The 13152-nt window shown below is 40.6% G+C and overlaps 1 protein-coding gene across 1 annotated transcript in view; it reads left to right on the top strand.

The window, feature by feature from the left end:
* The first annotated feature begins 6979 nt into the window (after positions 1 to 6979).
* fgd (faciogenital dysplasia) overlaps positions 6980 to 13152 on the top strand; it is a 213084-nt gene continuing 206911 nt past the window's right edge. The window contains exon 1 of the mRNA XM_048606534.1: positions 6980 to 7348. Within this exon, the coding sequence (XP_048462491.1) occupies positions 7192 to 7348 (157 nt within the window). The 5' untranslated portion in view covers positions 6980 to 7191. The remainder of the gene's footprint in view (positions 7349 to 13152) is intronic.

Here is a 13152-nt window from a genome sequence, read left to right as displayed (position 1 = left end):
GTACATAGCATGGCAGAGATCAGAAGAAACATGTCCTAGTTGTAAACAGAAGACACAATATGAAAGATTTCAAAGTTAATGTCTGAGGATCAGTGATGAAAAAAAGCTAACTTGACGGTAGGATGTAATGAACTTAAAGAATCAATATTGAATAATATTTTTGCTATGGCAACAGCCTCATTCAAACATCAATCTGTTACAGACAAAAGAAGAGTATTAATCTTGTTATTAGACTTGTTAAAATTGATTCCATTATGAATTGGTAAAGTTTAGGTGTTTTCATGGGGTAGCAGACAGAATATTATCATTATAAGTTCTAAATGAGGACATCCATTCCATTGTGGCTATGTTAGCTCTTTGAAAGAGCCATTCAATCAGTCCCAATCTCATGCTCACTCTACTAGGACTTCAAATTTCATATTTTCAGGTATATATCTAATTGACTTTTGAAGGTTGCCATCAAACCTGCTTCCGTCATCCTTTCATCATAATCTGTTGCATAAAAAAAGTTATCATTTCCCCCTGGATTTTTGTTTTACCAATTGTGTTAACTCCTCACCCCAATCAATGAAGTCGCTTATCCACAATACCAGACTAGTAAATCTCAACTGCACCCTTTTCAAGGCTTTGACATCCTTTCTAAACTGTAGTGCCCAGAATGGGACACATTACACCAACTGGGGTTTGATCAGTTCTAAAGGTCTACCATATTTTCCTTGCTTTTGAACGCTATTCCATTATGTATTTATATTATAGAGTGTTGTAGCACAAACCAGCACTACATTAATGAATTCCCTTAATCTTATTGTTCCTTCGTCAGCTGTGAAATTACCTATTTTGGAACAACAGCAGAAGAATAGAGAATGTCACATTCTAATGATTGGTCTTTTGATAGCTCGATGTCTCGGGGGATGGATGTAGTGGCCTTCTGTCAGACTCTGGTGTATAGATTTAAGTGGTGTAGGCACTCTGGATCATTAGGATAAGGTTTTTGTGAATTTACCAGTGTAGATGACCTCCTGTGCACAATGTTTTAGCTTGTGTACCAATTGACTGCAGTCTCTTTTAATACAACATAGACTCAGAACACCTGGGACCACAAACAATATAGTATATCCTGATAAAGTGTGGCATCATGATTATATAGACTATTTCATTTATTGTGCATGTATTCTTCAGCACACTGTGGTATATATTGGGATAAACTACACAATAATCATTAGCTTTGAAAACTGACTTTGTTTCTGTATTAGTAAGCTATTATTGCTTTTACTTGCTCTGAGTATTTGGAATCTTTGCAAATCTCAGTAGTGCATGAATAGAATTCATTATTTTTGGAAATCACTAAAGAATACTCAATCTAAGATCCCACTGCAATCTTCTTCCCTGAATTTTTATTTTTTATTTTGCTATTAGTTCTTGTCTTATCTTGTACTGAATATCCAAGAAGAAATCAAGTTCTCATCTAAAGCAAACTAGGGTTATAAACCAAGAGAAGGAAATGTCAAGAATCATCAGTTTTTGCCTAAGAATAGCTGATTACTTTTGAGTCCTATATATGAAAAGGTGTTTCTGCCTAACATTTTCATATATGTCAGTGACATATTGCATATTAACATTTTGTCAGAGTTATTTTATGTTCTCTTTATAAATTCTAATGTATTTTTGACACACATTAAAAGATAATAAAACAATATTTTGCTTAATGTTATTTTTATAACCAACTGTAATAAAAATAATAATTAGTATGAACAATACAATTTATTAAGGGAACAATATATCTTTGCCAGGAGCTGAAAGTGGGCAGTTTATTTGTGACTTTGGACAGCAATAAAAAATCATGCACGCTTAAATCATGCATTTATGCATCGTGCACTCATGCTTGAAGACTTGAATTAGATATTTGTTCCAACAGTTTTAACCTTTTAGGAACTGAAACAATACATAAAAATCGAAACATTGAAACATTTACAGCACAGATTGAGGCCATTGGCTCTTGTTCATGCCAATTGATTACATGTTATTCAACTCATTCCACCACCCACACCCTGCTTCACCAACTCCCCACCCCCACCCACCACCCTTTCCAACTCTTAGAATCCTAGAATCGCTACACTGCAGAAGGAGGCTTTTTGGCCCACTGAGTCTGCACCAACTCTCCCAAGAGCATCCAACCCAGACCTAGCATCCTGCCCAATCCTGGTATTTACCATCGCTAATCCACCTTGCTTGCACATCCCTGGACACCACGGGGCAATTTACCATGGCCGGTCCACCTAACCTGCATATCTTTGGAATGTGAGTGGAAACCTGAGTACCTGGCAGAAACCCACGCAAACATGGGGAGAATGTGCAAACTCCGCACAGTCGCCCAAGTCTGGTATCAAACCTGGATTCCTGGTGCTGCGAGGCAGCAGTGCTAACCAATGAGCCACCATTCTTTGTATGGCAATACCAATACAGCTTCAAGTTTTTTTTATAATGCAGTGCAGGTTTTTGCCTCTGGCATCTCTCAGACAACCATGCAAACAGACTAAACTCCACAGCTCTCTCAGAAGTTGCTTCTAATGAGCAAAGTCCTGTGTGAAAAAATTGCCCTGAATTGAAATTTGGGCTCATGTTGGATTCATGCTCCACTCCCAGATTGAAAACACAGAGCAGAGACTGACTTTTCAGTACAGTCATTTGGGAACACTGTTGTGTCTTTCGAGTAAGATATTAAACCAAGGGCATGGCTATCTATTAGATTGACATAAACAATGTTGTAGTAGACATTATTTTCTTCCTCAATCAAGACTACCAAAAGTACAATAACTAGTTTAAAAATCTCACTGATACTGTGATATGAATATTTTGGATGCATTTGCTTACATACCAGCAGTGGCTTCATCTCAAGGCTAGCACAGTTTCCAGAACTGAAGGAAGGCCCTTAGATTGACATGCCTCTATTAAATTTTGAATGGACAATTAAATAATTCTAAGCAGTATATCAAACCCAGAAACGGCCGAGCTCGAAGAGTTCATAATGAACAACTACAACTGTACACATTTTAATGTGTTGCCTTTGCTAACTCCTTTTTCCCACAAACAATTGAAGTCAGGAACAATCTTCAACAAAGCTTAATCTCCATGGTGTCTAAGTCTAATTTAGATAAATCCGTTGATTTTTAAGTATAATGTATCTATCAACTTTGCATATTGTGTATATCATGTATTTCCTGTGAAGATTTACCCATGAAAGTCTACAGAGGAAAACCCTAACAAGTACAAAGGACTAAGTTAGTACTCTGGAATGCTCTGTTTAGGTAATAAAACATTACGTAAGTGATAATATGTATTTTGTTTTTGCAGATTTTTTTAAACCAGTCTCTCTTATGTCCAATATCCTAGGTATCAAGGAGAAGACACTATTACTAATTCTTGCCTATACCCGCTACTCATGCCAGTAGAAACTATCAACACGACCAGAACAAAATTCAAGCTTTGATCACTAACAAATTGAAAAAGGCAGTTTCACCTGAACATGAAAGCTGTAATGACCGTCATTATCAGATAATGATGAGAATGTGTAGCATTGTTAACAGTTCACAGGTGAAGGAAAGCCAACATTAAAATTGACAACATACAAGTCAGAATCATTGGCATATGCTCTGATGGATCCTGTATTGTTTAGAAGTTAAGCACTACAGATGCGGGAAACCTGGAATGAAAACAGAAAAGTCTGGAAATGTTCAGCAGTCAAGGCGTTTCTGTGGAAAGAGAAACAATGTCAATATTTCAGATCAATAACCTTTCATAAGAATTCAGTTTAAAAAACTGCAAGGTATGATGTTGGCACATTCACTAACAATTGCTACACAGAAGATCTCCTAGTTTCTACCAGCAAAGTTATTGGAGCCCAACTAAGACACTGACATCTACCTGACGAGGTCGAATATTACCTTAGTATGTTCCAATTCACAAAATGCAGAATAAATCTAAACTGTGCAATTCCTGCCATCAAATGGCACCTACTCACTAATAACCTGTTTTCTGGTGGTTCCAGCAGAACTACCTGCAAGCAGACCCTACCACATCCCTGATCTAGACATGACTGGAAGCCTATCACATGAGGAGACATGGAGTAAGTACTGCACAAATTAGTCTTAGCAAAACAGGGACCATTGTTTTAACATATTCTACTTTTGTACATTTTTAAGGCCTGGCTTGCCGTTATGGCCTACCTTTATATCATTCCCAAGCCTGCTGGGACATGAAGCAGAGAAAGAATGTACTTAGGTCTTGTTCCATATCTAGTTTGCTAGCCTGGAGGTTGGTAGCCTATTACCAGAGGCTATTGCTTGAGAGATGTGACTCTACATCAACAATGTCCAGCCTGGACGGTCTTGCAATCACACTGCCTGATGTAGGTGTATTGGAAAGATTTTGGCCAAATTATGAATACACTTTCCCTTGGATTGAGGCTTGAACTTGAAACTCTGACTCAGAGACATATACACATTGCTACAAGACTTACATTTATGCTGTACAGAGAGGATGGATTTAAGAAAGATTTGTTGCATAACTTGATTCTACTCAATTATTCAAACAGCAGGTAAGTGATGAGGATTCAATATTTTTAGCCTAATTTAAAGTTAAAATGAATTGATGTAGCAATTGTTCCTAGGGCTTCGTATGATGTGATAATGAGACTTTGTGCAGAGCTACCTATCTGCAGTTTTGAAAAAGTAGTCAATGTATGGCTTCCTGGCATGGTAATACACACTCCACAATATGTGGAGGATGTATATAAAACTCAAGCATGCAGTAATATAAGCTTGCAAATACCAGTAGTTAATCGTGGGCTTGAAGTGAGAGAGAGCAAGGGTCTACACCAGAATCTGAAAAGTGCTGGTAAATCCAGCACTTGGATGACAGGTCTTGGATATTTCAATTCAAAACAACATTGTATGATTTCAAGAAGGAGTAGGATAATAGTACCTGGTGGTAAAGGGTCCATGGATATGGGGGAAAAGCAGGAATAGGCTATTGAGTTGGATGATCAGCATGATCAGCATGATCATAACGACTTGTAGAGCAGACTCTGAGGGATGAATAGTGTACTCCTGCTCCTATTTTCTTTGTTTCTACTCTTTTCTATGCTTTTAAGAGCAAATGAATGTATTGTAAAAATTAGGCTTGTTTTCTCTAAAATCTGAATTTGATCAAAATGTTAATAGGAAAAATCAGGGTGGAGAAATATAATCTATTTGCACTGTTTGGGGACTCTCGAACAAGGGACACAGTCTGAGAATTAGAACCAGACCATTCAGGAGAGATGTGAGGAAGCACTTCAACACACAATGGGGAATAGATGTTTGGAAGTCTCTTCCACAAAAGGCAGTGGATGCTGGATCAGTTGTTAATTTTAAATCTGAGAAAGATAAGTTTTAGTTAAGCAAAGGTTTCAAGGATATGGGTCAAAGGCAGGTATATGGAGTTGGGCCACAGATTAACTATGATCACATTGAATGGCAGAACAGGCTTGAGGGGCTGAATGGCCTCCTACTGCTTCTATGTGTTCTAATCTTTCAAAGTACTCCCATGACTAACTGTTGCATGACTACAGAAATCACTTTGGAAACATTGGCCAGTAGTGTCAATTTGTGCTTTTCTTTTTATTCTGTAAAACTCCAACCGGTATGGACTGTAAAGCACATCAGAGCATAAAGGCTGGGGCCCACCAGCATCACCATCTTTTCTTTACAGTAATATCACATATTTATATGGCACCTTTCAGGCCCATCAGTGGAAAAAAAAGCTCAGTTGGTAACAAAGACAGAGGAAGCCATCATCAACTGCAATAAACATTTAAAGGGCTGGTGAACTATTACCTCAAAGTGTACTCTATGGAGACTATGGTAACCAAAGAAGCTCTAGGCTCCATTTTAAAAAATCTGCCTGTCATGGCACAGCTGGAGATTGAACCCACAGCTTAGCAAACCTATTGACTCACTTGCCATATGCAAGGCTCTGGAGGCTATATCACCTAGTCATCAAGCACAGAGAACCGGTTAGAACTCCAGCAACATCTGCGTGCAATTCTCTCTCTGATGGAGGAAGAGGGCAGTAACCCTGGACATGCATGATGCAAATATTGTGATCCTGTAAGAGAACTAGGGTGACTTGCAGAGATTACAACAACAATCTAAGCACATGCCGCTGAGCAATGTGGGAACAGTATTCGCCTGTGTTGCCCTTGTCAGACTGCATATCCCGGCTAAATGAATTTACTCTGAAGGAGGCAGAGTGTGAAATCAGGGGATAGTTTTACTGCCCATAGCTTTGGGGGTGGAGGACAGCTGCAGTGCATATGCTCACATACAAGTAACAAAGACACCAAGGCAAGAGGAAACTGCCAGGCAGAATCTCCCATGGGCTAGTGATAGGGGACAAAAGACATCCCAGGACTGTTAAAATATGGGTCACTACCTAGATCACCCTGATTAAAATCAAGATATGCTTAACTGAGAGCCAAGGTAGGTCAGTGAGCACAGGGCAGATGGTTGAGTAGCTCTTGCTGAGAATTAACAGAGGGACTGCAAGTTGTGGACAAACCTAAGACCATGGAGGGCTGGAGCTGGGAGGACTGTCAGGGAGAAGTTGGAAGCGTCAAGCCAAGGGGTAACAAGGGTGAGTAGATTAGTGGAGATAGGAGTGAGACCAGGTGAATTGTGAGGATGGAAGTAGGAAGTCTGAGTGACAGTATGGATGTGTGGTTGGAAACTGGAAACAGTCGCATATAAAGACAAATGTGGTTCATCTCAATGCCCGGGAAAAGAAAACTTCTTGGGTAATGGGGGTGGGTAGGGTAGTAAACTGTAATTTATTTATAAATAAAAATATTATTCACCGCTTCATTATTATTAAACAGTTAAAACTTTTTTGTCAAAAACCAACAGGAGGGTTTCGTTGCTTCTTGCAAAAGCCTGCGAGGGGAAGTCTGCTTCGGTACCGCTTGTCAGGTGCGCGCCTTGGGATGAGCCCCACGCGCACGAGCATCCCAGCGCGTGCATGAGCCCAGCGACTTCTCTGAGCAGCTCCCAGACAGAGTGACAGGGATCGGAGGGAGCCAAGAATAAACGGAATAGGGACAGAGAGTGTGCTGCAGTCTGGAGAGTGGGAAGTGTCAGTAGAGGAGCAAGGGGGGGAATGCAGCTGACCAGAGCCGGAAAAGCGGCACTTTGCCAAGGCTTGGATGCCGGAGTGAGCCCAGTAACGGAGCCCCGGCTCCAGAGGGAGGCGGCTCGCCCCGGGGGGGACACGGTGAACGGGACCATGAGAGAGTGGAGCAGAGCTACAGGCACCGGTAAGTCTCGCAGTGGCAGGCTGGCCAGCTGGGGCAGCTCCTCGGCTTGTGAGTCTTCACTGAAAACTCCCAGCACTTGTGTTTCATAGGAAAGCCGAAGAATGAAAAGTTTTGCATAAGTTTTATTGTTTTCATTCGAACTAAAGTGTTATCTGTCACAACTTCGAATAATGTGTTGGAGTATAGAGGTTGATTTATTACTTCCGCCAATATTAGGAGCGAGCACCACTGTATGGTGCTGTTTTAATTCATCATACCTAACGTATATGTTCTTTTAACATGATGTCTTTTGGGTTGGTCTGATTAAATAAATCCAAGTTTTAATCCGTTTTGTTGTTAATTTTGTTAGTTAAAGCTTCATTTTGACATCTGATTATCAAGAACGTAACTATAGTTTTGCCAAGTGGTAATTACGTTTGTAGTTTGCACATAAGTAATTCAGAATTGTATTTTGTACCTGCGGGGGGACATGAAGTCACTTTAACGTGTCGCCTGCGGTGTTACCATAACGCAGGGTTTTTGTAAGAACAATCAAAGAAAAGAGGAATGCTGGGCATTTGAAATAAAAACAACGTACTAGAGAAATCTTCAGGTCTGGCAGCATCTGTGGGCACGGAAACACAGTGAACAATTCAGAGCAGTATAACTGTTTAATCATCCTCTGCATCTGGGGGTTGCTAACAAAGCATTTATTACAACCCTAGCTTCCCAAGGAAGTTCCGATCTAACGGAGCAACTTGCTCAGTTATGTTATTTAGTGTGGGGCTGAAATCACAGAGAAAGCTGCCTGAGAATGTTTCCGTTCCTTGTGGACCTTAGTGAACCAGTCGATGTTTTCTAGATGATTTGTGACCGTTTCTACAGGGGGAAAAAAAAACTGAATTCTAATTCTGAAACTGCCATGGTGCGTTTCAGATTTGTCATTTTTGGGTTATAGTCCTGTATTAATCACCATAGCTTGGGTCCGTTTTTGGTGGGGGTTGGAGTTGTGGAATTTGCTAACAACGTTAAGGCACTGGAGAAAGAAATTGTAGGACTGCCAAACCGGGATCTGGGATCACGTAGGGAATGGCTCTGGCACCTGGAAACATTGGAAGTTGTGTGTTTAGGAACAATAGGGGAACAAGACACCATTTTAAATTGTTGAACTGTTGTGCTTTTGGGATCTGAGTGTGGATGTATGGAGGGCAGGGATTGTAATCAATGTCTAACATCATTGTGAAGAATGGGAAATAAGGCAAATGTAATCCAATTGCTTTGGATACAACCCCCCGCCGCCCTCCCCACAAGCTGATTTGAGTCTTGGCTATTACCTCCCACATCATCATAAGCTACTTGAAACATTGTTGGAAAATCATGAGCTGGGTTTTCGCCATCAAGTGTCAGGACCACAGAAATAGAAATTCTAGTAAATGTATGTTTATGCATTCTTGATTAAGCAGAAATTCTATAAACAAAAGTTATTTGTTTCAATGATTTGAGAGATTTTGAACCATATTTATAGTACCATTACATTCTTATAAACAAAGAAATCATGAATACTTGTGTTTCTCTACCCAAATATTTCTTCTCACGGATGCTAATGTTACCTCTTTATTAATTTGAAGTCAAGAAGAATTCAATTCCATTTCTTTGCAATTCATGTGTAAGGGGTAAAAGAAGGAAGAAAGGACAAAACTTTTACCTTTCATATCCAGTTGATGGACAGACTCCATGTGGGCAACTCTGTGAAACACAACACAAACTCAGAAAGCACGCTTGTGATTAACAGCTCTGGACAACTGTTCTGAAATGTTTGAGAAGGAAAAACTGGTTGCAGCTCCGACACTTGAGATAGTTTGAGACTGTGAAGTAAAATCTTAAATAAAGATGTTGAAGGTCACATGAAATAGGCAAATATATCATACAATTGAAAAAGATGTAACATCCTGAATTATGTTATTTTAAATCTTTTCCAGTTGTTCTTAGGATGAGAATGCTACTGGTAAGGTGTTGCCCACCCCTAATTAGCCTTGAGAATCTGGAGGCGAGCCATTTTCTGACTCAGAGGTGGTATGCGAATATAGCTCTGAGCCAAGATAGTGTGAGATTTGAAGGAGAACTTTATAAATAGTGCTGTTTTCATGCAACTGCTGTCTTTGTCCTTCTAGGTGGTAAAGGTTGTAAGCTTGGAAGGTGCTGAGGAAAGGATCCTTAGCAAATTGCACTTTCTAGATGGTAGACGCTGCTGGCATTGTGAAGGAAGTGAATATCAAAGGTGGAAGATGCAATGCTGTTTTCTCCTGAATAGTGTTGAACATCTAGAGTGTTGTCAGAGCTGCATTCAGCCAGGCAATGGCGAGTATTCTATCATGTTACTGACCCATTTCTTGTAGATTTTACTCAGGCTTTCAGAGATCAGGAAGTGACTTACTGCAGAACCTCAACCTTCGATCTGTTCTGGCAGACACATTAAGTAAGTGGCTAGTTCAGTTAATTTTGTTGTAAATGTTAATGTCCAGTATATTGATCATGGGAGATTCAGTGATGGTAATGCCATTGACCATTCAAACAGATGTTCAGCTTAAGTCTCATAGAAACTGGTCGTTGCCTGCCACTTATGGTGTAAATGCTACCACTCATTTATCTGATTAAATGGTGGCTCAATGTTAGCACTGTTTAACAGTGCCAGGGACTCGGGTTCGATTCCACTCTTGGGCAATTGTCTGTGTGGAGTTTGCACATTCTCCCCATGTTTGTGTAGGTTTCTGCTGGGTGCTCTGGTTTCATTCCATAGTCCAACATGTGCAGGTTAGGTGGTTTGGCCATATTAAATTGCCTATTGTGTCCAGGGATGTGCAGGTGAGGTTAATTAGCCATGGAAAATATAGCGTAAGGGTGGGTCTGGGCAGAATGCTGTTTGGAGGCTCAGTGTGGACCCAATGGGCTGAATGGTCTGCTTCCACACGATGGGGATTCTGTAATTTCATAGAATCCCTACAGTGTGGAAATAGGCCCTTCGGCCCAACAAGTCCACACCGAACCTCACAGCATCCCACCCAGACCCAGCCCCCTATAACCCACCTAATCTACACCTCCCTGAACACTTCAGGCAATTTAGCACAACCAATCCACCTAACCTGCACATCTTTGGACTGTAGGAGGAAACCGGAGCACCCGGAGGAAACCCACGCAGACATGGGGAGAATGTGCAAACTCCACACAGACAGTCGCCCGAGGCTGGAATCGAACTCGGGTCCCTGGTACTGTGAGGCAGCAGTGCTAACCACTGTGCCACCGTGCCGCTTGAAACTGAACAAGTCTTGCTACATGAAGACATTGACAGCTTCAGTATCTGCAGAGGTAGAAGTGGTTGTGAAAATCCCCATATCTAACCTTATTTTAGAGGAAAGATCATTGATAAAGCAGTTGAAGTAGGGGTGTGGACCCATGGCACTATGCTGAGGAACTCCTACAGTGATGTGTTGTAGATGAACTGACTTCCAACACCACATTTGGATCCTTTTGTGCTTGGTTTGTTACAACTAGTGGAGAGTTTTCACTCTCTGATTTACCTTTGATCCCAATTTTGTGAAGACTTTTCGATGGCACATTTGGTTAAGTGCTCCACTGATGTCGAGGATAGTCACCCTCTCCTTACCTCTAGAGTTTGAGCCCTTTTTGTTTGGACTAAGTCTTTAATAAGGTTTGAGCTGAATGATCCTGGAAGAACCCAAACTAAGTGTCAATGTGCAGATTTTTGCTGAGTAAGAGTTGCCTGATTGCTGGTGACACCTTCCATCTCTTTGACAACAGACTGCTGTGGTAATTGGCTGGATTGGATCTGTCCTATTTGTGGTGTAGGTAGTCAGTATAACTCTGCTGGGTCAGCCAAATTGAGAAAAAACATACGAAGCCTGCTCTATTGAAAAGTCAATTATTCTGTTGGTGACTTCCATATTTTCTGAAGGGATATGTGAGTTTAAATTAAATGTTGTAAATCAGCAGGAGAAAAACTGAACAGTGACCGTCAGCAAGACAAAAGTGCAGTTAACCCCAGGGTTGTGCTGCTTAGATATCATAAGGTCAACTGGACAACATCAAAACTGCATGGAAGTGGTCTATATGTGCAGCTGTGAGCAGACTGGCCTGGGGTCAATGTTCATTAAAATCAGGAGATAAGCCTCCTTCCAGACAAAACAAGCGGATGCCCTAATGGGTGAAAGGTAAACTGACTGCGGTAGATGTGGCATACATATGCTGTTTGACAGTGGTCGTCTGATCAATTGCTGAAGATTGGACCGTGTCAAAGATTGATCGTGCAGGCTACGTGCAGAGTGGAGTATGAGAAAACATGCCTTAGGTGATAGTTAGCCAGGTATCTGAAACAGGAAATATCCAATCAGTGACTGGAGGTTGGCATGGCATGGGCTGATCTCTTGTTTCAGTCTGACTGTCAGACAAGCTCACACAAACTGTGTCACGTGATTGTAAGCATTGTACAGGTTAGCTTGTGAGGTATTATTATTATTGCAGTATTTTGTAATGTAGAGAGAGAGAGAATAGTTGCCACATTTTCTTCTCTGTTGGGGATCCACAGGTTTAATGTGGCAGAGGAAACCCACCTTATAGTCTAATGAATCTTAAACAAAATGTAGTTTATTGCATAATAGCAGCCAGGCACAGTTTTATTGACATAGACTTTGGTAGAGACTATGAAGGAGACTTCAATGACAGATTTTAGACCTTTGAAATTTAAAAAATCTAGTCCCCTGTCTTAGTCCATGTAAAGTAGTTGACGCTTGATATACACCTAAGAATAACCCTTACAGATCTCTCCACTCTTGTGCAACATCTCCCCTAAGTTTTCCCATTATTAACACAATAGATTTATGCATGTAATTATGTTTATAATTACACCATGTCCCAACCCCCATGTCTCTGATTTCAAAATTCAGGCATTTTTAGAGGTTTCGGCATTCTCCCAGAATGCGTTCTCTTCAGATTTGGAAGACTGGTAGATCTTTGGGTTGAAGATTGTTGACTTTGATTCTCTTCTTGACAGAGTGAGGTCTGTAAGTGCTTTTAAACAGGAAGAACTTTTATTATCTGCATTTACATTGCAAAGGATTTCTATTCTCCTGAAAGAGGAAATTGCTCCATTGTAATATGTGAAGGGCCAATAATCTGACAAATTTCTTTCATCAAAGATTGCTGTCCTGTTTTAACCAGATATGTTTTTTCTCCCCAGTATTCTGGATCTTTAAACATTCTTTGTTCCAAGGAGTAATATGCACCACATCCTCAATTTGTGTAGGCAGATTTTTTTTTTTCTCGCTCAACCTGCTAGCAAATCTGTGAAGTGTTTAGGTCCTTCTTTAACCTATTCATTAGGTTGGAAACTTTCACTTAGACATAGAGCTTACATTTTTGGTGAAGCCAACCTGTTCACTTCCTCAGCTGAACAGCTGAGGATTGCTTCTTCCTTGTCATGATCCCAGTGACTAGTACTGATGATTCGCCTGGGGAAGATAGAGGAATTTTGCTTGAACTTGTATCTCTCTAGTATCTGACATCAGGTTCAAGTCTGTCACCAGTGTATGTTCAGGGGAATGCTCAATGAGATCTGGGTGTTCTTGTGGACCAGTTATTGAAAATAAGTATACAGGTGCAGCAGACAGTAAAGAAAGCAAACTATATGTTGGCCTTCATAATGAGGGGCTTCGAGTACGGGAAAAAGGATGTCTTACTGTAATTATACAGTGAGCTGATGAGGACACACATGGAATAATGGGCACAGTTCTGGTCTCCATGTCTTAATCATA

The sequence above is a fragment of the Rhincodon typus genome, chromosome 16, assembly GCF_021869965.1.
Source record: "Rhincodon typus isolate 14 chromosome 16, sRhiTyp1.1, whole genome shotgun sequence".
Classification (NCBI taxonomy): Eukaryota; Metazoa; Chordata; class Chondrichthyes; order Orectolobiformes; family Rhincodontidae; genus Rhincodon; species Rhincodon typus.
This window is presented reverse-complemented; position numbering and strand designations above follow the sequence as displayed.